Raw genomic sequence first — 26,529 nt, 5'->3', positions numbered from 1 at the left:
GCATACGTGTTGATCTTTTTTTTTTTTTTTTTTTTTTGCTTTGGTGCACGCGTTTCCTCCTGTGCACTTGTCGGGGAGTGCAGGTGAGAGGTTAATTAACAACGACAGCTTGTCTTACCAGCGCCTGTTGCAGAATTCTTCAAAAGCAGGAATTTAAATTCTGCATCCTGCAAAAGGGCCACGCACTGCATGCACTTAACATGCATTTCCAGCCTAATTGCACATCCAATTAAACGAGCACAACGAAGAGGACGCCGTGTTATTTTTCTTTTTTTTATATATATTTTTTTCAAACTATAGATGCTTGCAATTGACTCGTCAACAAGCACGCATTTAGAAGCTTGTTAAAGCGCTCGGAGATAATGACACAATGTAAAAGTGACCTGCTCTGATGCGATTCGTCTTTTTTTCTTTTCTTTTTTTTTAAGTTATAGCAATTTTCCAGCGAAGAAAAAAAAAAAAAAACCCCAGCTTGACCAAAGGATGTGAATCACCGTATTCAAAAACGGGCAGATAATGCTCTATTATGTGGTGTGAATGCTGCCAGCAAACACAGGCGCAATTTGTTCAAATGCTCTTCCTTTTCTCCTGCTCCAGAGCCTCCCATGCACCTTTGGAGGGGGTGAATAAAAATCGTCCTCATCAGGAAGTGAACGCTGCCAAGAAAGAAATTAAATCGTTTTATTTTGCAACCGTGACAAATTATTGTTTGGATGCTGGCAACTTTTGCAACATGCAGAGCTGATGGTCGATTTTGATGTGTTTTAGAAATAAAGCTAGGTTCATTTGGATTCAGGAAATACATAATTAAATCAAATACAACAATAGTAATAAAAAAGAGAAACTTTTAAAATAATTTACAACAATAATTGTTATTTTAAGGATATCTGTGATCAGATTAATTTGGTTTATATGCAATGATTAAATAAAGTAATTAATAAATAAGCAACTTAATTAATTATTAATTCAAAAATAAATCCATTTGTTTGGAGGATAAAAACATTTTTTTTTCCCCTTAATGGAACTAGAAGACTGAACACACTCTTTCCTCGTCACTCGAGTGAAAACTCAGAGTTGAATCTGTAATACCGCGCTGCATTCGTGAGCACTTCTCTGTGGCAATTAGGAGCCCATTACAAGCCATTAGATTGATCAATGTACCTTAAACAATGGGAATGATTTATTTGGTCGAACAAAACGCTCTGCATCTATTGTGACGAGTCTAAGTGGGGGTGCATCCATCAACAAAAGATAAATGATTAATTCAGATCTATTCATTTCTGAGTTTTTCCCCGCAAAATGCACTTTGCCTCAAATCCAGATTATTAGGAGCTCATTTTCTGCATGCTAAACCCAGGCAAGCTCTCCTGGATTGGGCCAGGGCTCGCTGGTTGCGCACGCCTCAATTTATACGTCTGTGGAAGGAAGTTTATTTGAGGATGTTTAACTAATTGTTGTAATTTCGTGCGCCCATGTGGCTACACCTGTTCCTCTCTAAGGGGGTCCGGGTAAACTGTGTGTGAAGGGATGTTGCGCTGTGAATCTGTGCTGCTTCCTGTCTGACAGCTCCATCTACCCCAATGAAAAATGTATGTTGTTGATTTTCCCTTGAAATTTGTTCTCTTTTTTTGTTGTTGTCTAGAAACGGTTTCTACACTTTAATTTTGTTTTGTCTACAATCAGACAATGTTTTTATTCGTTTTCTACTTTCCTTAGGATTTTCACAGAACTTGCAGAAAGTTTTCCAGCATATTCACTCTGTAATTTGGAAAACTACACAAGGCCCACAATAAGAAAACACATCAGCAACATTGTTCATCCTGACAAAAATGCCAGTATCTCTTCCTAGGCACCACTCAAGATTGATTAATAAATCTGTGTTTTTTTCAGCTCAGGCAAACAGTATGGGCCTGGTTGCCTGCAGGGGCAGATCTGCAAATTTGTCTCCATTGAATGAAAGCAGGATACATTTCATCTGACTGAGGCAAAACCCATTACAAAAAGACAAAGACGACAAGGCAGAAAGTTGATCCATAACTGTGTTACATAAATGTGTTGCCTTTAATGCTGCCAAGCCTCTAACCAGGCCTAAATGGCCTTTTCCAAATACATTGCACAGGGTGGGTTTTATGGCTGCTCATTAACCCACAGTGATACTATCGACAGCTAAATATGGAGGTGCAGGTCAGCTCGCCAGCTTACAGTGTCAACTTACATTTCCACATGCTGCATGTTTCTATTTTGAGTGCATGCAGACAGCGTTGGAGCAGAAGCGCTTGCAGTCAGGCTGGTTATGTTTAAGGACTGAGCTCGCCCCCTCCACCCTGTGAATGAATGTGCTTTTCTGAGTGTGTCATCTGCTGTGGAAGTCAATTCAGAGTTTAAGAGTGAGAGACATGGCTCCGAAAAAGGTGTGTTTTGTGAAAGAAGAAAGGTTTCATTCAAAGAACGTTTATGTATAATGGCAAGTGCTGACTTTGACTGCAGACATGTCCACTCTGTCTTCGTTAGGCCAAAGGAGATGATGCACCAAAGCCACCGCCACTGATTGGAAGGTTTGGGACTTCTCTGAAGATAGGGATTGTTGGATTGCCCAATGTTGGGTAAGTATGGCTATAATGGCCTTTGTTGTACATCGCTGTTACATTCTTTCTTTTCTTTAATCATACAAACAGTAATATGTGCAGAGCAGAACATTGTTGCAAGTCGTGTGTCACTGTAAAAGCAGAACTTTAAAAGTATGAAGAGATTTTGTAAAAAGTCTTTTCTCCAAAACGAATGCATGCCCCAATGCAAACAAAACTTTGAAAAAATGATCTTCATTTCAGTGGGGAAGACGTACCAGTCGTCTTACACTGCAACGGCTGGTAAATGTCTGAAGCCATGTGCTCTCCTTTCTCTTATCTTTCCTTTCATTCCTATCAGAATCCTTGAACTGCTCCTAGCTACTTGTCCTGTCTTTTTTTATCTGTTTTTTTTTAGGTAAGAAAGATAGCAGAGAGTTGACGTTTACAAGAATTCATTATTTATGAGTTAGGATTATTGCCGCCATTTGTCTTGATTACAAAAAGATTACGTGAATGCCATGAGACATTTTCCGGAGGTCCTACAGTTGTTCTACAAAATGCAAATCTTTTTCTATGAAAAATCTATGATTAGACGATAGCAAGCAAAACGTTTCATACTTTCTCTTTGATTCAAAAGTGCACCAGTCAACTGACCAGAAACATAAACTTTCCTTGGATCTGAAAAGAAAACTTTATAGATTTTTTTTCCTAATCCATGCATGTATCAAAACTGAGAACTCTCACCATTTCTATTCAATGAACACATCAAAATTAAAGGCCCATCCCAAGTTTAATATAAAAAGATAAAGAGCAGTATACTGTATGTTTTGTTGCATGAACGGGATTTATCTTGGAATTTCTTAATTTTCTGTTAGATTCACAACTGCTAACTTTATCACATGTCCTGGGTCTAAATGAGAGGAAAGGGAGGGAACACTGTTCCATGCGCAATCCAGTAATCTCTTTTTAAGGTATTTTTCTTTGAATAGTGCATGTGTATTGGGATCAGGGGAGTGGAATTCATTGAGTTCTGTTGAGTCTGGAGGGATACATAACTTTTATCATGCTGTCAGTGTCTAATTTTGATTATTACTAATCAGAAAGAAGGGTAATTCTAGCCTGATCACCCCCTCATTTCGCAATTCTGCTTGATTCTCATTTCCCTTCAGTGCTCCTTCTGGGATTTCTGTCATTGAGTTAAATTTTTCCCGTTGAAATTCAACCAGGGAAACCAATAAACATGGGACTAGTTTCTAATGACTGATGTTGATTTTCTGTATTGAGGAATGTATAAGTTGTTTTACTGCTGGGAAAGATGTTGTGACCCTACACCCCGCGAGGTTGTTCACATCACATGCAATTTCCGGTATGCTTCATTGAGGAGGCACATTGTATACGACAGCTAAACATTAGCAATTGGGTAAAATCAGACCCGATCGTTTAAAGCTTCAACAGAGCCCACGCCTCTAGTCAGCAATCATTTCTCAATAGTCGATGGTCCAGACCCTCTCTATGAAGCAAAGCGTAGAACAAGAGGCTGGATTTTACCAGGCTTTTAGTTTCAGTCTGAAGTGAGTGAATCTGGATCAGTGCAGAAAGAGCATCTGCGCAGTGTAGCATGGCATTAGTTTGTGAAGCTCATATGATAGAATTATGTTATGTGCCAAATATTAAACAGTTTGTCTGACCTGGTGATCAGATTGTGTGTGCTGCAGTGCATGCATATTACCTCTCTATAACTTGGAAAATCAGACATGCAATAGTGTGATGGGGCAGAAGGTCAGAGGTGGAGCTATAACTTTGTTTTTAAATGGTTGTGCAGGGGTCATCTACACAAAACTCTAACAAATTAAAACAACTCAGTATGAAATTATCTCATCTTTAAAGACCTTTAAAATGAAATGTTTTTTTTTTATGTAAAACATTTGCTTATTTAAAAAAAAATCCTCCAATATTTGGGGGCCCATGCTACTGTGTCAGGGTTTACCCTCTGTGAGATCGTGTTTGCAGGTCAGGACATATTAAACCAAGACACATTCCCTGTTGCTTTATTTTTCAGGTAGAACTTTGGGCTTATGTCATCATCTAATCAGCTGATGGGTTAAAACATTTTAATATACTCATAAAGAAGCTTAAAGAAAACAAAAGGTTCTAATGTAAAGCTGTTGTCTAATTAATTTATTATAGTTTTTTTTTTTTTTACTAATGAAGTTTTAATTAAAGTTTTGACAGGTCAAGGGTTTGTTTCAGGAGTTATTTAACTCCAGTTTGGATAGTGGTTTCCAGTGGTGGAAAGTATTACATACAGCTCCAGTTTCCTGCAGATGTCTGTTCATATGCAGGAAAAAGTTGGTAGCATGCAAGGTTCTGAAGGCTTCTGCAACCAGATCCCTTTGCACTGTCCAGTGTTTTCATTTCTCATTCTGGCAAAACCACAGTTCTTCCTCATGTAGAAGTAGAAGTTGTGAGGTTGTGGTCTGCCACTACATATTTATGTCAAAGTAGAAACCGTCCACCCTCCAACTTTCTCTTCGTGAATAAACTGAACTGTGTTCAGATCCAAACCATCTGTTATTTGGGTGTAATTTAAAATGATTTGCACTTGGGAAACTGTCTGACTTTATCTGTCATGAACTGGAAAAATTTCATTCCTGTCTATTTAGCTCTTATAAAACCAACTTCCTCAAGCCACTCCACTGGATGAGTTCAGATAGATTATGATAGATTATGATAAGATAGACAAAATAAGAGTAACTGATAAATTCACAGATAACACACTTTGCCATATAGTTTGACTTCAATCTTCACTTCAAATTCAATTTAATGTTTAGTTTAATTAAATTAAATGAATCAGAGTGCATAGAAACGTTTAGATCTGAATAATTAGGGATATATCTGCATTAGCATCATTATCAACCAGTAATTTTTTAAAGCATATCAGTATTGGTCCAATAAGACAAATAGGACGATATTAGTAACCAATATCTATTTCCATCTTGTTGCTGTTTATCTATGTTGTTCCAGAGGGCTGAGGGAGGTTGTAAATCAACAACACAGAAACATTCTTTATGCTGAAAGGAAAGAAAACAATAAAGGCATATAAGACAGAACATCATATAAGCATCACTATTAGGATAAATGAAACAACAAATATTTGATAATATATATATACATTTCACCTAACACCTGGTCATGTGATGTTTGATGCAGTGCAGGACTCTGAGGTGTTTAACTGAACCAGAGAAACAATGTCACCTGTGTGGTCATTTTTTCATGGGTATAACAGCAATATCGATATTGGATATTGTCGATATCAGCCTAAATTTTCACATCACTGAATCTGTAATCGTAATTAAATCCTGATTAAATCTTTTTGACATTTCACGTGTACCCTTATGTGAAAGTAGGTAAATGAATGGACACAAAAGAGAATAATAACTAATGTAAATATTAATAATTATTTCACTTTAAGTATGTGGCCCAGTTATGTTTTTTTAAGTGACTATTTTAAGTAATAATTATGAACACATCACTCACAGATTACCTTAATTCTATCACTAAAAATAAGTTATGTCCTATCTCCTGCTTTTCTTTTTATCAACAGAGGCATGTGCATCAATTATACTTGAGTTGAATGAAGTTTTAAGTCTTGCGCTCTAAATGTGAGATTTTTGTGTAATTTAAAACAGCTTGTACAAAGTAAAGAAGTACCCATGTGATCACAGCATGACATTTCATGTTCACTCGATCTACCTGAGGATTATCTGGAATGTTTAATTAGCTTTAGAAGTAAAATCACTGGATTATTTTGAGTTGCTTTCTGTTTTGTGTCCCGAAGAAGAAGTCAGTTTACCTCAGCATTTACCTCAGTGTTTCAGGTTCATCCTATCAAACCATCAAGGATCTACACAGCAGCATTTTCAGCTGTCCTGACCTCAGTGCTGTTGTTGTTTTCAGGAAGTCAACCTTTTTCAACGTGCTGACAAAGAGTCAGGCTCCAGCAGAAAATTTCCCCTTCTGCACCATTGACCCAAATGAAAGCAGAGTGCCCATTCCAGATGAACGCTATGATTTCCTCTGCCAATTCCACAAACCTGCCAGGTATGGGGTCTCATCCTTCACGCATTATTCACACCTCGCATCTGTAGCCTCTGATGGCCCCCGTGCTATAGGTGTGAGAAATCACACAACAATGTTGTTGATATGTGGCTATAAGATGTGTGCTGTGGTGTTCAATTGGTGCACTATTCTCCTTCTTTCAAAGAAAGGAAAAAAATCTAACAGCCGGTGATAATGCACATCTATTGAGGCTGTTTAAGCAGACAGAATGCAGTTGTTCAGGCTACAATATGATCTAAAGTATTCATCAAATGCATGAAAAATGAGCCCCACTTCTTTTTTTTTCATCTGCAGCAATACAAATAATCCCACAAGCTTCTTTCAAGAGAATATTTTACATGTTTTATATACAGTAATACATCTCATGTGAGATTTATTACATCTCATATGACTTTATTTGTTTATTTAAAGATAACCCACTAGTCTCTACTGAATCCTTTACAAACATTACAAAAAAGACATAGTGGTATTACCTAAAACATAAACAAAATTAAATTAAGCACAAAATTCAAATCAACCGCTTCAGCGCCTTACAAACATTATGGAAATACACAAAATACCACACAAAGTATTTTTACTTAGTTTAAACATATCTGACCTGCAAACTTCACTTTTAGTAAGGTATTTTTGGTGTGATCTGCAGAACTGTTCTTACTCCAAACTACTGTGGGCAATAATATCCAGAGAGTTTAACTTTGGACTCATCTAACACAAATATATTCACCCAGTATTTCACTGGTGGGCCAAAATCTTATGAATTTAACTTTAAACTTTTCAACATGCTTTCTCTTCAGCAGTGGAGTCTTATGCAGTGAGTGTGCACAGACACATTTGCAGCTGAGTTAATTGTTTTTTATTATTATTACTATTATTATTATTATTATTATTATTATTATTATTATTATTATTATTATTATTATTATTGGAAAAACAGTACTTCCTATACTCAGGTCATTCTGAAATGTTTCATGGCTCTTACAAAAATCTCTTGATTACGTTTTTGACTAGGCACCTGGCTATGACTGTTTCATGGTGAAATGACGTTCTTTCCACTTCTGGATTATTGTTCCAACAATGTTAGCTGTAATATTTGAAATCTAGACAAGCAGCTGCTAACATTAGTGTCAGTATATTTTGCAAGGGTAAGATTTTTTGTAAAGATGTCTTTATTTGCACCCATTGGATCATCCTGAGCAATATTTTGGCAATGGAAATCCTCTTTTTAGGCCATCAGATGTCATTCCAGTTTTTTACCTGTCTCATCCCTGATTTGCATGGATTTTATATATTTGTGAGTTACTTGATTTGTTGCTAATATTTTTTGAGAAATTTAGAACAGTGCTAACATATGCTGAAAGATCTCAACCTGTAAGAAATCTGCTTTCAAATGATCTTGAAACTATGTAAAGAAAATAAGACAGAGCTGAAGAGGTTTCTGTTTCATCCATTTTTTCCCCTTGTAGTAAAATCCCAGCATTCCTTAATGTTGTGGACATTGCTGGCCTGGTGAAAGGTGCTCATGTCGGCCAAGGCCTGGGAAACGCCTTCCTCTCCCACATTAACGCGTGCGATGGCATCTTCCACCTGACACGTGAGTCGTAACTTACTTCCTTATATGGAACTACTGTACATATAATCAGGAATGACATATATTAATATTGTTTCAACAGGACATCAAACAGTGTTTTTTGAAAACAGAGTTGTAGTTTCTCTTAGTTTTGCTCCAAGAACATCTGAAACTTAGATCAACTTTATAGTAAGAATAAATGAAGGTAAATCAACCATTAGGTTCCTACAGGAAAGCCTCTTGGACAAAAATCAGTCTTTTATCATTTCTTTAAAACTGCTTGATTTAAATGGGAGCAAAGGAGGTAAGTGTCTTGTTTCTTATCAGATTGTTTTTTTAATTATTTCCATTTATCTTCATAACCTTTTTAACATTGTTCTTTATTTACCTTGTTTGCAAATATTGCTTTCTGCTGTGACAGATTTTAAATCATTTTCACTGTTTGTTTTACACCCCTGGTTCTTTTTCATTCTCATGGTCTTTGTCTTGGCCAATTAAAGTGTTACGCGCTAGAATAATTCACATCACAGTGAGTAAAATGAAGAAGAAGAAGAAGAAGAAGAAGAAGGTCCTTTTAGAAAGAAATTGCAGACTTTGTTTGCTGATTGTATTGACTTTCCTCCTGTGTGAAAAGAGCTCTGATTGGAGCAGGTGAGAGAGCGAACAGATGGAAAAACGTTTAAAATGCAGTCATTCTTTTATCTTGTTCTTAAGTTATCACAGACACATTACGTCTCTGGCAGGGAAATTTTCTCCTTTGTTTGGTTCATCTTCACATTTTAAGACGTTTAAATTAGAAAAACCCCGCACTGCAAAATGTAATAATGATTTAAATGACCTGTCAGGTGAGATTAACTGTTTCCACTTGAGTTGGCAATGAGTTTTTGTGTAATAAAAGTCACATAACAAGATTTATGTTATTCCATTATTTTTAATCATAAGCAGATACCAAAAATATGATTAACTTAGAAACTTTATAACTTAGTTATTATGTCTGTGGCTTTTCAGTCAATTTTAGGTCCCTTTGTTCCCCCATAAAAGGCAGTAACCAACAATGAATGGGCACTTTTAAACAGTACAGCCAGTGTTTCTGAAACAAGATTTATTGTACTGTTCTGCCACAAAACGGAAGAGTTATTATCTAATTTAAAAAGAGGAAAAAATCAGAGATGCCAAAGACGTTTAGGTTATGCACAGCCACCAGGCAAAGAGAGTACACAGTTTTATGGTTTTATATGCAGTTGCATCCCAAAATCATCCAACACCCCCACCAACACTCTGCCCTCCACCCACTGCAAATCAGGATTATTGACATAATACAGAATGCTTTTAATTGGCAAAATTGAATTACACAAGAACAGATTAAATAGTTAAATAAAACTGAAACAAGTTTATTCAAATTCAATGTAAATACATATATTATTGACTTACATTAATGACTGCCTCACAGTTAATCAATCCTCTGAACCACCCAGTAGCCTGAGGCACACCTGTTGCGTCATGTTAGGGATGGCTTTGCACAAGCAAGGAAAATGTTTTTTAAAAAAGATACCAAAGGCTCTGAATCTCTCTAGAAATACAGTTGGTGGCATAATTTGCCAGGTTAAAGTTAAAGGAAGAGCAGCCACACACCTTAGTGGCAGAAACATTAAGTTATCAACGACTGCCAGCAAATTACTGAGGGGACAGGAGGTCCAAAAACCTTGACTGACAGAGGAAGACCTGCAGCTGAAGAAAGGCTGCTTTCTCTAAGAAATATAAAGCCGAACACTGTAGTTTTAAAAACAATGTCCTGTGGAAATTGAACAAAGACAGAATAACATTTTAGTTGAGATTATTTCGACACAACTGTAAATTAAGTGGATATTCTTCTGAAATCACGTAACTTTGTTTTTTGAGGTTGGTGAACTGATTAATCATGTCTACTGTGCAGGTTGGTGTACTCATAATCGCAAAATGTAAAAGTCTTATGGTAAGCTCAGTGTCTCACTTTTTATGGTCTGACTCCCAACAAGAAACAAAGGCAATATACTGATTCAAGTTTTAATCGCAAAACAAATTGTTTGCAATGGTAGAGTCTATTAGTGGTCTGTTTCAGGCAGCCCAGTGAAAACTAGGAGAGTTTGACAGTCCTGAGGTACTGAAGGAAAGAGTTTTATCAGAACCTTTTGGGGCCAAGACTGGGAGGAATCTGGGATTGTGGAGTACAAAGATAAAGGACATAAAAAGGCTGAAGTTCTGAGTCGCATTGTTATAAAAAAAAGGCCATTGGAGGGCAAAAAGCTACATTAGTGTCAGGCATTGCTAACAAGAAGAAATAGAATTTCACTGGCGAATATCAGTAAGAGAAAAAGAATAGAAATGCACTAACAACTTACTAAATAAAGAAAGAAATATAAAAATAAATTAAAAACTGTTCAAATTTTAACATCTTGGGTGGAGTAGCTTGTCAGCTAATAAGCAATTTCCTCTTGGGATCAATAAAAGCTGATTTTTACCAAATGTAAAATTATAGTTTCCTTTATTAGGAGCTACCTACTGTTGTTACACATTTGTCACATTTCTCCAAGTATGTTTTTTTTTTTAGTAGGAAATGTTCCTCTTTGAAATGGTTGCCAGATATTTTCTTGTTTGCATTCAAGTTTGTCATCCTTGCATTGTGATGGGTATAATGGTGTTTAGTGCAGTATATGCAGCAGCATTACTCATGTTGAGTTATGGATATTTCATATACTCTATTGTAAATGTGGTCAAAAGAACCCACTGTTCCTTTTGTTTTTGACTGAGGACCAAATGTATATATGCCAGATCCTCACCCCAAAACCAACTCTTTTGTTTCCTCTCAGTCAGAGATGGCAAACATGGCGATCGTAAATAGAAATCGAAAGCTTCTTCTGTGCAGCTATCTGCTCTGGCATGCTATTGTTTCCACACTTGTCAAGTCTTTAGAAACAATGTGGTTTGTTTCACAAGTTAAACATTCAACATAGCAGCTTTGGTTTTGTAATTATATCTATCTGAGCAGAGTGCAGCACAGAAGCCTCTTCTTTTATATAGCTTGATTATATGCTTGAGAAAATCTCACTTCTTCTGTTCAGAGTGGGATTTTTTTGTTAGTTTTCTTTTTGTTGTTTGATTTTTGCAGAAGCATTCATAGCTCAAAGTTTCATTCAAAGCTCACAGTTATTTTATTGTTGCTATTGAAACTCAACTTTATTTGCCTGGATGTGATGTGATTAAAACATGAATCAAATCAAATTATTTCATTTTACATATGGTTTTTTACTGAAATATAAGCAAAAGTCTAAAAATGACAGTATATAGATGGCCCCCAAAAGGTACAAATGCTTTGATTTTTTGTGTTGCACATACATGTTATCTTTGTCTTCAAATTAAAAAAATGACAAAAAATGTACCTTTATGTTTTAGTACCTAAATGTAACAATTCATAGAAGAATAGAGACAAAAAAATCAATGTGCAAACTTTACTTTGAAGGGAAGGCCAGCAAAGGTTCAATCAAAGTGCAAATTACTAGAACATTATGTCTTTCAGAAGTTTCGACAGTCTTTTAGCCTAAACCACAAAGTTATTATTTGCACAATTATGTATCCTTACTTGTCCGAAATAGGTTTTTATTGTTAATCAAAAATCCACATTGACTTTATAGACCATTTTTGTAGTTTTATGTAACAACTTTTCTTATAGTTTAGTGTTTTCCAACCCTGGTCCTCAAGGCACACTGCCCTGCATGTTTTAAGTATTTCCTTGCTTCAGTCCAGCTGATTTCAATTGATGACTGATTAGTTTGTCGAACTGTAATCAGTTGAATCAGGCACATTAAAGCAGGGAAACCTCTAAAACATGTAGGACAGTGTGCCTTGAGGACCAGGGTTGTTCTGATCCTTAGGTAAAAAATAAATAAGTAACTTTGATACTCTTATACTTTTATTATTCTTGTAGAAATGAAGATGGATTTCTTACCTTCTCCTGTTGTATGTAGAATAGCTCTCACTTTCCTCCGCCTTTTGACAGGAGCTGTCAGTCAGCTGCGTAAGAAGGTTTAATTGAGAGGATATATCCAAAAGTTTTTTCTTACTCTCAGATAGATGGGAAAGATTTTTAGAAAAAGTTTGATTGGTGAAAGTCACAGAAAGTTATGGCTAGGCTAATACCTAGCATGCTTTGAGGTAACGCTGTCAAGCTTTAAGAGCTAATGTTGTGGCCATTTATGCTAAATTTTTGTAGTTTGTAATTTCTACCAATTTCGTTTTGTTCTTTGGGCAGTTAAAATATATTTAAGTTAATTTAGGACCAAAATTTGTAATTAATTTTTATCTTTGGAATTGTTTAGATTATGTTGTTAATTGTTAGACCCTCCCATTAATTTGAGTAATTAAGAACACACAGGGTGGTTGGTGGAGGTGGATTGTTTGGTAAATGTCTGGTGTGGACGGGAGGTTTTGTAAAATGATTTTTTGAACACTTGTTTACACTTTTATACACTTTTTTTATACCTTCCACCATTAAATTGAGATTATTTTTCGTTGCGACTAAGTTGCAAGACGTTTTTAGTAATTATTTTGTCTCTACTTTTACAATAAATAAATCAATTCAGAAGTGTGTACAAATCCAAAACCAGCTGTTACCACCCACAGCCTTTATTGGAATTTTTGGCTTTTTTGGAATGGAAGGCTGCGACATTTAAGTCAAAAAAATCTTTTTTTTTTTTTTTTTTGCATATGGTTAAAATAAAGACCCTGATAGTGCAGGTACCCCAACTTGTCATGGTCTCAATGTAACCTTAGAAAGAGTAGAACAATAAAGACATGAAAATCAACATATAATGATTTAAAACCACAACAAATTTGAAGTTCAGTCTTTTATGTCAGGTTATTCACTTTGTAGTGTTTTAGCTGATTCCTTTTTAAGTTTAATCTATCTCAGGAATTGGGATTCAATTGAGAATTTGAACCTGATCCCTAAACTATCTATGATATATTATAAATCCCATGAAATCATTATTATATTATATTTCATGATTATATAATAATCAGAGTGACTGTCTGCAATTCAGCTTTGATAATAGCATAGCTGTTATGAAAACTGTGGTAATAATCAGTCATATAACAATGTGGAATGTTATTTTAGTAACAGTAAATGCCTTTAAAGAAAATTATAATATATATTTATTTTACCATTTTATTATTTTACTATTACTATGGTTCACTGAAAACATGGTGTTTTTCAGCCCATGTCGACTGCTTTCTTTGTGGGAGCTATGAAACACTTAAGCCTTAGTGGGAAGTAAGTTAAAATGAATTTTCTCTTGAAGTTTGCCCTCTTCAAAATACATATTTTTTTTAAAAAAATCCCCAATAGCTTTGAAAAGGCTGTATGAGCTCTCCTTTGAGATGACAGCTTTATAGCTTATTCTACTAAACTCACAAGGCTTCTGTTCCCATCGTATAATAGTTAGCGGTATAGATGTTACTAGTCTCTCTGCAGTGACTGGAAAGCAATTGGAACCCAACAGTCTGAGACAAGACACAGACATGTTCTACTTCATCTCCTCTTCTGTTTCAAACTCATGACTCTGCCAGTTTACCTGGCCTTATTCCCAGATGTTTTCTTTCCAGCAATTAGATGTTTGAACGCTCACTCAGGGCTCTACCCCTCCTCCCTACCATCACTGCTGGAAGCATTGAGTTCAGCGCTAACGAGGACTTATTTATAGCTGCATGATACTCAGTAAGTATCTAGCCTTAAGATACCAATGGTAAAGCAGGGACCTTCTCTTAATCTTAAGGGACCTTCTGTGGCTTTGGGGCGGCCAAGTATAAAATAGCTGTTACATTTGGCAAAGACGTTTCTGTTACTGTGATCTTCATGCTGTCGGCGCCCAAAATGCCCGGCTAAGTTAAAGCTTACCAAATGTTGTACAATTTCCCTCAGAGTTGTTGTAGATGCTGATTACTGTCAGTATTACAGCAAATCTGAGCATGCCTCTGATTGAAGACACTCAGCTGTTGTATAACAACCTAATGAAGAAGATATTATGGGTTGTCCGTAATTTTATTGACTTTATGAAGAATCCTTCTTTGCACTGTCATCTCCAGTGTTTCCACAGCAGCCTCTAGAACAGAACTAGGCTTCTTTATCAGCTCGTTATTATTAAACTTTAGCTTTAATAACATAAATCTACATAATTTTTAAAGCTTAATCGGTAATACTTTTATAACAAATTTATGTCAGATCATGATTTCTTGGTTAATGTCAAGTTGTCATAACGAAGACAATTTTGAATAATGTCAACTTTGTATTAAAAGTGTCATGATTTACCGAATGACACTTTATGACAACAGTCATAAATATTCATGGAGACTTACTCATGTTCATGACAGGTGTTATGTCATGTTTATGACGGTGTCATGACAGTCTTATTCACAACCCGTCAAATAAAGTGTTACCATAATTTCAATTTCTATTAAAATTTCTATGTTGAGCAGATGGTTGAGAAATTTTGTTTAGTGATCCCATTATCTTTTGTCTATGTGCTGGCTGAATATCATGTGACACAGAGGTCGTTTTCCCTTACACTCTTTTCAAAATAAGAAAGACAAGAGAAAATATAATTCAATCAAGGAAGGTATGTACTGAGCAGGGATTGTGTTAAACAGATATTTTCTGTATTTTTTAAATTTTTATAATAATAAAATGTATTTTCTCTCTCGCTGAGTTTAGTTTTCTTAGAGGTATATTAGAGGTGTATTAATTTTCTGTGACTTTATGTTGTATGAGTGACTCACTGGAAAAAAAAGTACCTGATTATCCCAGCCACAGGCGTTACAAGCAAACTAGACTGACTATTCAGGCTGAGGTGATTTATAGCTGGCCTTCCTCCCGTCTGACGCCAGTAATGGCTGCTCTCCGGGCATTCAGCCCTATCACTCATCAACTCACGGATTCTCAAACTTGACAAACGTCCAGGATGCCTCCGTCAGCCCAGTGGGCTTAGCAGTGAGTAAATATGTCATCTGCTTCCACAGCTTAAACAGTCAATATTGGCCTTTGCTGTTGTTAGTGCTTCATTAGACGTTTGTAATATTAACTTAGGTAAGTCAATAAAAGCTAACTGTGATTGCACATAGAACATTTTTTCAGTCTCATGCTCAGTGCTGTTGTAATGATTAGATTTGACAAATTAGACTTGGGTTTAAGATCACAAAGCTTAGGTTTTCCTTGAGGATTTTCAGGTAGGAAGGAGAATTCATGATTTGGTACAAATACAGCATCAAAGCAACCTAAGATCGTCACTCCACCCTATGTAATTAAGGTACACCTTCCAAAGATTTCTATGTTTTTCTCCCCATGTACTAAAGTGTTATATTTCTTTCATATGTGACCAGGTTAACCGGATAACAAGGACTTCTCAGGCTATGAATACCTTACAATGGATAATCTCAGTTGCCTTCTTATTCTTTATCTTGTGAAAATTCTTGAGCAAAAACAGCAACACTGTATTATAAACAGGTCAGGAAAAAAATCCTCCTCCCTGAGCGTCATGTGGTTCTTTGTTTATGTTGGTTTCTGTTTTAAGCAATATTCTGACTGTAAAGTCTTAATCATGTGTCTGTGGTGGGATCGTCCTCCCTTTGTGTGTGTGTTTCCAGGCTGTGTTGAGGTGCTGTCACAGCATTTAAATGAGCATTTTGCTTCGGCGAGAATGAAGAGTTTTTGTCAGCCTCCACTCATTGAGGATGATTAGAGAAAAATGTCTACCCATCTTGACTGGAGATCGCCACAGCTCCAGATAACATGCCCAGTGATTGAAGGTCGCAATATTTTGAATTCTAATGGGCCCGCAAGATGAATTGCCTGAAATAGACTGTAGAATCTTTCTGCTTCCTCTTCACACCCCCCTCCGCCTGTCCGCTGTGAAAAGAACCACTGGGAATGGCGAGGCCCGATGATCATAGAATTATTGGACGGTGATTCTACACCCTTCAAAAGGGAGTTGCTATGGAGATCTCGTTCCAAACTGTGAAATGATTCACCTTTGAAAGACTGGAGGACCTGAAAGCCGAACACATCATTGTTCAGGTGGCAGTTGGTTAGGAAATTGCTGGTGTCTGTGCAATCAGCAGCCCTGTAGTAGTTAGGGATCTGAAAAGGTTTGTTCTCTGGATGATGTGGGACAACAGTTCCCTGCATATGACTGATCCTTTCAATCAAGACGCCCTCATGTTTAGAGGTTTAACAAAATAAATGGGATGACAGAGGTTAAGCTGATGGAAAGGGAATTAATACAGCTGCTTTCCTTGTTTTTAGTTCAAAATCACAGACTTCCTTGGACTTTCAGCTGCACTTAGGTCAGACATGTCTGTACAAGTTACCATAAGCAACACTTTTTCTCTTTGCCTTTCTAGGGTTAATATCATGATGGCCATACACACGTTTAAAATTCAACTTTTATGGTAAACCTTCCATGCACAATTAAAGACAGCCAAACACACAAACCACACTAGAAAAGATCAGATCATTAAGAAATTACACATTTATAGAGGATGAGGAACTGAGAAACAACAATTATGTAGTGAATACACACCAGAAATTATATTTAAAAAAAATCATTAAAAGCTAAACAGAAATATATCGATACATAAATATTTGTAGAAAAAGCTAAAGTTTGTCGTGTCTAAGCTTTAGAAAATTCACTGTCATCAATGCTTTTACCATTAATTAGTACATCGGTACAAATGTCAATGTAGAGTTGCGTGTCATCAGCATGACTACGTAAATTAATTAAATGTGTTCTGATGTAATCCTTATATGCTAATGCATAAAATGGGCCTGCTATTGAACCTTGAGGTTCTCTATGGTCATACTAAAATAGTACGATATAAGCTGAGCCTCTTAAGGGGTTTTTAAAGAGTGATTTAAGTTTGTCTCCCTAACTGTGAAAGTTATTGTGAAACCATGAATGAGTTTAAAAACTGTGGTATGTAAAATTGAGCCTTGGGGTATTCCAAAGTTTAACCTCTTACATCCCTTTGAATAATTTTCTTAAATTAGAAATCATTTGCTATGAGTGAGACATTAGCTGGAGCACTTAAGACAGATCCAGAGATTTTTCTGAGATGTGTAGTGAATGATATGGTCAACAGTATGAGAAACCTTGAACGTTCATAATCTTTGGAAGTGCAGTTTCTGTACAAAAATTAGATCTTAAACCTGACTGGTATTTTTCTGTTATATTTTGATTGTTTCTGAAATGTTTAGGTGTTCTACAATTTTACAATAAACAGGAAAATTAGAAGTAGACATTCATATTTTTTTAGGAAAACATCTGAAGATAATAGTTTACAATATTAATAGCATAATTTCCAAAAAAGTGAAGACATGTTTATAAAAGGAATTAGGTATTGGGTCTAATATCCCACTTTTTTTGCCTGAAATATGAAATAAGATTACATTTCCAAGTATATTATCCTTACAAAAGGAAGAATCTATATTCTGGTAATGTTTCACAGTGATCAGTTTTGATAAATGGGGTGCTTAAAACATCAGTAATCTTTGATGGATTAACACCATCTTTTGGTGTCAAACAGTTTTTTAGTACGTAGTTGCCATAATTAACATTCGCTGTAACACAAGACTAAATCTTCCATGAATTTAGTTCTGGAAGCCAAATTTCTATCAAATTCATGGATCTAAATAAAACTGACTGAGTACAGGAGGTTTCCTGAATGAACGTAAATACCCTCATGTATATTGCTTGTGTTTTCTATGCTTGGAAGTCGTCCATAATGTGCTTTCCCCCGACAGACTCATAAAATAGCTTTTACTGCCCTGAATGCCAGGAGGATTGCGGCGCTGAGTTTGCATGAGCATTTTTAAAAGGAGCGTCAGGAATGCAAGTTCTTTAGATGTGCTCTCACCCATGCTGCATGTGAAAACACGCACAGGAAGTAAGAAGTCAATGAATACTGTAATTTACCTGAATTATGTTGACCACATATCCTCCCAATCCAAGTAGGAGCTTCAGAGGAGGCACCTCAATCAGTATTGATCTTCCCTTTGCACGGATAACTGCCTGGTCTGTGTGCCTTGCAGAAGAGCAATGATTTAGGATAACTTAAGATTACTTGATGTTTTTTGTTGTTAAACTCACACACACTCATAAATGAGGAGACGTTTTCCAGAAGCCGGGTTGCAGAAAACATAATGGAGTTAATGTAAAATCATGAGCCTTCTTTGTTGTTTTGTTTTTCCTTTTAAAATCACTCTCATTTGTAAATGTCAGAATAAGTTATTTCTTCTCGGGCTACATCTGCCTGGGGTGCTGCTGTAATTTTGAGCAGCTTAGCCTGATCCCTAATCAGGCCATTGAACGCAACTCGCTCTCCAGAGAATAATCCCATTGTTCCGTCAGCAGAGGAGCACCTGTTAATAGTGTCTTTATGCATGTCTACATACACTGCTTGAACCGAGGCAGTAAGAATTGAATCACGGGACGGCGCTGACTCCTGAAAAAGGCCCCCTTTTAACGTCTTCCCTTGTTCTCTCGTGTTTTTATTGTCTTACACGCGGCTTTGTGTGGCGGCACCGTTTCATAAAGCCTGTCTTCACTGCCCTGACCCAGTTGTTGAAAGGACTAATTGTGGAGATTGGCCCATCAGATTTTTCTTCTCCTTCATGCATTTGTTGTCCAGCTCTAAGCCCTGAATGGGAAGGTGGTTAAAGTGGATGTGAATGTTAAATTAGGCGAAATGAATTGAGGAAAATTACTCTGGAATGAGAGGACTAAATATTGAGTGGTCAGCTGCGCTTGCTCTTTCAAAGCTTGTTTGAATTTTTGATTTGGAAATTTTCTTTATCAAAATGTTCATGAATTGTTGATTATCTTGGGATTTGCTGCAAATAATAATTTTGTTATCACTCTTAAAAAGCTGTATTTTTAAAAGCTTCATATTTTCATGAAGCTTTTTAACACTGATTAAGAATCAGTGAACATATACCTTTACTGTCTGAAAGACAGTGCCTCAAAACTGTACATCCTAATTCTTCATAATGTATGCATATTCTTGCAGTTAACAAAATGATTACTTTGCATTATATTCCCAGAGTTCATGCAGACACAATGGCAAATTTTTATTCCAATCAGTGCTAAACAGCGAGCTGCTAAATTGGAGCGGCAAAACAATAATTCCACTGATTAGCCCCTTTCTGTGTGGCGTAAGTGAACTGTTTATACTGTGGAGTACCTCTGCAAGAGGAGAGGAACCAAAACAGCCTGATTAGGCAAAGAGTAATTGAATAAGTTCATTTCACCATGAGGACAAGGCACAGGATGACAGCTTGCACCAAAGTCTGCAGCTTCTGTTGACTCGCATGAGTAATAAGGTGTTGGATGTTGGGATGTGTCGGGTTTTGACGTTGATTGTAAAAGCTGTCTGGAGGGCTTTTATGAAAAAATCAGGTGTTTATCACTGCTTCAACCAGTAAAAGGGATCATTTTGGTATCTGCATATTTGAAAAAGATATAAAGATTCAATGTTGCCGAGCCCTTGTTATCAAATAAGGCAAATTAAGCCAAAGTGCAGCAATTCGCTAATTATTTTAACTGTATGTGTCCTTGAAAGACAAATCCAACTTGTGACTTTTGAAACTATTTTTTTGGTATTCAAACATTGGAGTCAGCATTGCTGGTTGCCTTTTTTGTGAAATACTTTCACTCCTCCCTCTAAAGCGCCCGTTTACTTTACTTTTTACTAACTGCAAATGTTGAACATAAAATAACCAAAAGCCTCGTTATTATATTTTTAAACAATCATTGAGATCCAGCTATGGCTCAACATAAAATAAAGGAAATGGTGAAAGTATAAGTTATTCAGAAATGATTCAAATTCATTCTTAACATCTGAATATTATTAATCAACATAAAAAGAAACTACAGTAAAAGAGAAGTGATTTATGTTGTCCATGTAGTGTTGACAGATGCTGTTTTGATCATGAATAATAATGCTGAAACTGAATAGCTGTAAATGATTTTGTCAGCAAAAGTTTTAGCTAAGGTATTTTTATTTCTTCTATGCTTAACTTATGTTTTGTATGCAAGTAAAGAACTAAAATTGTGTTAACAATATTTATCTAGTTTTATGTTTCCTTATTCTGAGTCATTAACATTCAAAGTGGCAATTTTCCAGACGGATTTGTCATACAAACATCAGAGTTGTAATAATTTTTTATTTGTGCATTAAGAAACTGAGTACGTATCTTAGATTGATATTTACGTCATGCCACAATGTATGCCAAAGTTAGCAAAGAGAAAAGTTAATACCTCATAATTTATAGTCTTCAATATGTACATGGCTCAATCGTTTGCGTCATATTTAATGGCAGGCGCATATAAGTTTTTGCTAGAAGCCACATATGAAATTGTGTTGATAACCTGTAGCGTGCTGCTACATGCCTGGCCATGAACGTCACTAATAACTCCATGACACAATCTTCTGTTCTTTACAATTAGCTTTTAGCTAATTTTTTCCAGCTTCCACGTAACCATGCAGTACCCTTTACTACATGCTTACATGCCACTCGTGCGTCAATAAGCATAAAACCTTCAATGCTGAGGTCACACCTAGTCAATGAGTTAGACCTGAGTCAATGCTAATTCTAGGTGTTGCTGTGATTTAGGCCAATGAATTTTGTTTAGGTTTAGACTAATCAATAACCACCTGGTCTAAAAAGTGGTTTAAACTTAGAATTTAAAATGTATAAGGTCGGCAAAAGACTTTTAAGTGAAAAATAAAATAGCACAATAAATCTTTAATGGTTCCTATACATTTCCACAGAATGTAATGTTTTTTTAGAAAAGTGGCACTGTTAATAAAAATGGAAATAAATATAAAAACTTGCAGAAGAACTCAGTCTAGTTAATGCTTTCATTTGGACTCTCTTGTATTTGAAATGATACTGATTATTGATACTGGTTTTTTTAAAGCTAGGAAACGTCATTTCCCGTCACTTCTTTACTATTTTCTGCATGTGTCACTGCTAAATCTTGCTTAGATGCAATCTCACAGGGCCTCACCTGTCAACACCTTTGCACAAACTCAGGTGTCAACACATGAATATGGATTGAGTGACTCCCCCATACGCATTCCAAACATCATGTCTCTCAATGCTGCAGCAGCTAAAGGCAAGCCATCATTCAACCTGACATCCACTCCTTTGTCTGAGACAGCAGACACATTACGCTGCACTGTAAAACTTAACAAGCTGCTGTTGTTTTCTGTTTTACACAAGTATGTGCATTTCAAATCCAGCTCCACTGTAGGCCTTACCAGCCAGCATCAACTGTTAGAGAAGAAAATAGTTTGTTTTTGTCATATTATTTGATTATATCAAGAAGCTTCCATCAATTATCTACTTGTACAGTCATTTCTTACTTCTCAAACATTGTTGGGTTTTGAGACAGGCACTATGGAAGGCAGCTTGCAATTGGGAGTGGAAAGAAAAAAGTGACTGATCAGTGTCAAATAGGCTTTGCATATACTGTTCATATATTCGTTCATTGGGGAGTGGATGCCCGCTAATGCCGCGTAATAAAACAATGTGACTGTCCACGACAACACTGGAAACAAGTTTCAGAAGGGAAGTGTGAGCTATTTACAGATTCCGAACGTGCTGATCCCAGGATTTCTAATGATGTGAAACACATGCAATTTAGAAATAAAATTAATAAAATATGGCCATTTGAATGTTGGCACTCTGGAAACCAGATCAGCAAGATCAGCAAGATCTGGTTTCCAGAGAAGAACAGAAAAGAACAGCCCTCAAACGTTCAGGAGAATTGTCCCCAAACCTGATCCGTAGCCCGGGGGTGGGACTCAGGGTTCTTTAAAGGCAGCCAAATTTTCAGAATCCGTTTGAAGAGCCATTCAAAAGATCCATTTCTGAAAACGAACATTTAAGCCATTTTGTTCCTAATATAGTTTTTGTGTAGAATAATAGGTATTAAGTAAGATTAATATTTATTCAAAGTTGCAAAACAAGACCACGGTATGTTCTTGCAGAAGAAAAATGGTTATGTATTTTCAGAAAATGTAATGTTTTAAAATGTAAATGTCTTATGCTTTAGTTTAAAACTGTGTTTTAATGAGTCATTAACTGAAGATGATCACATGTTGCTCAGAAGCATTAAAAATAAAAATAAAAGAAATAAAAACAGTTGATTCAGAGCCACAGCAGCAGATACTAACTTCAGCATCATTAGTATCTAATCTAGTTGCTCTAGTTTACAAACATTTTCTACTTTGTGTGCAACTCTGTCACCGTTTTTCTCTACTAAGTTCCAAAGAACGCTGCTGAAGGATTAAAATGCGATGACAACTTTTTCCAGGTAAATGAGCGTTGTCAGGCAGCCTGATGAACGGATTTTATTAGGAACAGAGGAACAACTCAAGAACCTTTCATAATTTAAAACATAGATACGGCAGAGTGGAAAATATAACACATTCAGCTTCATATCTTCATAGGAAAAAAAAGGTATTTTTTAAAACAGGCCGCAGTTGAGATGATGGTGGGTTCTGACCTGTTGCTTTCTATTTTATGAAGTAAATAAAATCATGCTTTTGAATTAAATGTATCACAATCCTCAGGTTTAACAAATGAATTAGACTTTTTTACTGCCTGACGCACAGTTAATGGTAAAGGCTGGCGCTCTCATGTGGCAGATGCTCTCGCTAACCCCTCTGATCACCTGCTCCCACCCTGCCACAGAATCAGAAGGAGTCCTGAGAGCCCGCTGCTGGCTAAATGGCCTGCATCAGAGCCTCATTACCAAATCACCAGCAACGCCACCATTAAGATGCACATGATTAGGAGATTAGGACTCTTTTTCTTTATTTATGAATGATGACATGCTTTTTCTTAAGCTAAATTTTGTAATTTCAGACTGCATTTTCTGTTTCTTATAATAACTTTCTTGTTTTGCTCCACTTAAAGCCAGTTTTAGATGAGCTTTCTATACTGTAGCACTTGAAGTTGGTTTCTAACATTTCTGGCTGAAAAAAAAAGTATCGGCTATATTTCTAAACTCCTGATTGTATTTGTTATGACTTCCCTAAAGCTCCCACCGGGCTTTATATGTGGATATCTATTTTTCCCACATTCTCTGCATCAGCTAATGATTTTTTTCTTTCTTTCTGAGCTGAATCACATCACTGTTTCACATTTGATCCCAGAAAGTCAATGTCATTGATTTTGCTGTTCTGATTTGCTGCTCTGTATTACACGTTATTCACATAAATCAGAACAATTGTTGTTGAGATAAAGGAATTCTTTTTCCCCTTTTGTGTGTGTGTGTGTGTGTGTGTGTGTGTGTGTGTGTGTGTGTGTTTGTGTCCTGTCCCTGCAGGTGCTTTTGAGGATGAGGATATCATCCATGTCGAGGGGACGGTGGACCCTGTTCGAGACATCGAGATCATCCACGAGGAGCTGAGGCTGAAAGATGTGGAGATGATCGTCCCCATTATCGACAAGCTGGAGAAGACGGCCGTTAGAGGCGGTGACAAGAAACTCAAACCAGAATATGTGAGTCAATGTCCCAGCAGGCCCTTTGCTCCCCCTCACAGCAAGGCACAAATAATAACCCTCCCACACACATGGCCGTGGAGAAAAAAGTATGTTTTTTTTTTTTTAATCTCCTTCCAATAGGCCTTACCCCTCCCCCTGGCCCATTTTTTCCCTCTCTGAGATTGAAAGTGATCAGGGGTCAGGGGTTTTCTGCTGTAGAAATCATTAATAGAGTGTTACTTATTCAGCTGCCGACCCCGGGTCACAGCACTGGGCTAATGAAAGTGTTTCCACACAGCTCTTTTCATCTAAAGTAATACTCAAATCATGGCACAGCTCTTGCTCGTGCTTATCCTCCTACAGCAGCTTGGGAAATTGTTTAAGGCCATACAGTGGCTGACACATATGCCTATACCGGGTTACGGATACTGTAAATGTTTAGAATAATCCATGACAGTTTGTCGAAGGTGTGAGGTTAAAAAAAGAAAGAAAAAAAAACGCAGGTTAGGATGAGAAAATAAAATCCGCATCCTGGATGTCGGATCGAGCTGAATGAGGATTGTTATATTGTTGCAGTAATGAGGGCGGGAGGGCAAACTCAGTGATGATTTGATGCTGACCTATCATTGGACCAGGAAGGAACAGACTGGTACGCAAGGAATATATTTGGCCTTTCACTCGCAGTGGAGCAGCCCAATTCCAGATCTGACCACTCATTACACTAACGAGGGGGGCTATTTCACCTGCTGCAGGCACCCCAGTCACTGGTTGGTTTGCATCAGACATCCTACCCTCATCCCCCCACCCCTCTTGCCCACAGCCACCATCCTTTCCCTTTCAGCCTGCAGCCCTCCCCAACGCCCCACAGACAGGAGCCATTCAGGCTAGGCAGGTGGCCGCTTACTGCCATAATTGCTAACAATTTTAGGCAATGAATAAAAATAATCTACATTACTTGTCAAAGGTTGCGCACACGTCGGCAAGTGAGAATCTATAGAAGAACCTCTCTAGACGTTCTGAAGAATGGCGACCATCAAAAGGCTGCAGCGAGCTCTCAGGCGGGAGGGGGATTGTGTGATTGCCTCGCAGGCTGAGCCCGGGGTTCGACGTGCTCAGCTGCTTGCAGGCGTACATGCGTGTCTTTATATCGCCGTCCAAGCAGAGCGTCAAGACACAAGAGGAAAGAGGAAAACGAGGACTGTACAGTTACTTCAATCCTGCTCCTTGCACTGTAATTTTCAAAACATTTGAAATAGAGTTTAATTCTTGTGCCATGAGATTTTATAAGAAAAAAAATCACTTATTTTATCAAAGTACATTTGGTAAAATGTACTTTGGTGCCAAGCAAGGCTACTTGTGTTCCTTGAACTTTTATTTATTGGGATTGTGGTTAGCAGACCAACAAAAAGTAGAAGATAAATGTGAAGTGAAAGAAAAAAGGTTTTTCACCATTTTTAACATTAGAAACCCAAACAATATGTTACACCATATAAATATAAATTATTCTAATAAAGCTCTAGCTGTGTTTTTTTTTTGTTTTGTTTGTTTTTGTTTTTTGCCATTGCACTACTTGATCCCCTGTCACAGTATCACATCTTCTGCAGCCTTCATCAGGTTTTCTTGCAGGATTGTCTTGCATTTAGCTCCAATCATCATCCCACAGCATCATGGCACCACCACCACCTTTCACTTTTTTGGATGGTCTGTTCAGGGTAAATTGTAGTGCTAGTTTTTTTAAAAACACATGCTGCTTTGGATGTAGGTCAAGAAATACAACTCGGGCCTGAGTAGAGCACCTTCTTCCACACGAGTCTTCTTCCAGTGATGTTCACAACTATTAAGTGTATCAACAGATTTTTCCACTGGCTGTGAATCTCTGTGTCTCCTCCAGAGTTACAATGAACTGCTTAGCTCACGCTCTTATTAATTCTCTCCTTGCCCAGCCTCTCAGTTTTGGCAGACTGCCATGTCTTGGTAGGTTTGTAGTAATGCCAAATTGTTTTTTTAAATTATTATTATTTTAGGATAAGAGGCTGAAAAATACTCTTTGAGATTTCCAGCACTTGGTATTGGAACCCAAATCTGCTTTTAACCTCCCCTAAACAGCCTCCCTGACCTGCCTGCTGCCTTTCTTGGTCTTGATGATGCTGTTGGTTCATTGATGTTCTCTAACAAACCTCTGAGGCCTTCATAGCAGCATTTGTACACAAAGATTAACAGACAGAAACAAATCATTGATTTCTAGAGGCACATGATTTTTTAGGAGTATGCATGTGAATCGAGTACACATTTATACCACATATATTTTCTTCCACTTCACATTTATGTGTTACTTTGCATTGATCTATCCCATGAAATACAAATAAAATGATCTAAAGTTTGCTGTTGTAACCTGATGAAATGTGAAAAAGCCCAGTGGGTTTGAAGACTTTTGTAACTGTATTTTACTACTTGTGCGTGTATTTTCCAAGACGGTGGCATAAAACAATAAAATATTTCATTATTTGACACTATAAATATTTACAGAACTAGAAGATGCTTTGTGAGAACATATCTCATCTCTTCCTGTTTATTGTTTAAAAACGGGCAAAGTAGTATAGTGGAGAAAAGACAATTTACGGTATAAAACCATGAAAAGCTGTGTAAAATTGGACACCAACACATATGATATGCAAGAAAATGCTAACTTAAATTAA

The 26,529-nt window shown here is 36.8% G+C and overlaps 1 protein-coding gene across 2 annotated transcripts in view; it reads left to right on the top strand.

The window, feature by feature from the left end:
* Positions 1-2,242: 2,242 nt before the first annotated feature.
* The window catches only part of LOC102229587 (obg-like ATPase 1), a 56,063-nt gene continuing 31,776 nt past the window's right edge, over positions 2,243-26,529 (top strand). The window contains exons 1-5 of one of the 2 annotated variants that reach the window (XM_023336950.1): positions 2,243-2,411; positions 2,512-2,603; positions 6,525-6,668; positions 8,150-8,277; positions 23,676-23,851. In XM_023336950.1, the coding sequence (XP_023192718.1) occupies positions 2,397-2,411; positions 2,512-2,603; positions 6,525-6,668; positions 8,150-8,277; positions 23,676-23,851 (555 nt within the window). In that variant the 5' untranslated portion in view covers positions 2,243-2,396. The remainder of the gene's footprint in view (positions 2,412-2,511; positions 2,604-6,524; positions 6,669-8,149; positions 8,278-23,675; positions 23,852-26,529) is intronic. The other variant, XM_023336951.1, reaches the window with a different exon arrangement.

The sequence above is a fragment of the Xiphophorus maculatus genome, chromosome 7, assembly GCF_002775205.1.
Source record: "Xiphophorus maculatus strain JP 163 A chromosome 7, X_maculatus-5.0-male, whole genome shotgun sequence".
NCBI lineage: Eukaryota > Metazoa > Chordata > Actinopteri > Cyprinodontiformes > Poeciliidae > Xiphophorus > Xiphophorus maculatus.
This window is presented reverse-complemented; position numbering and strand designations above follow the sequence as displayed.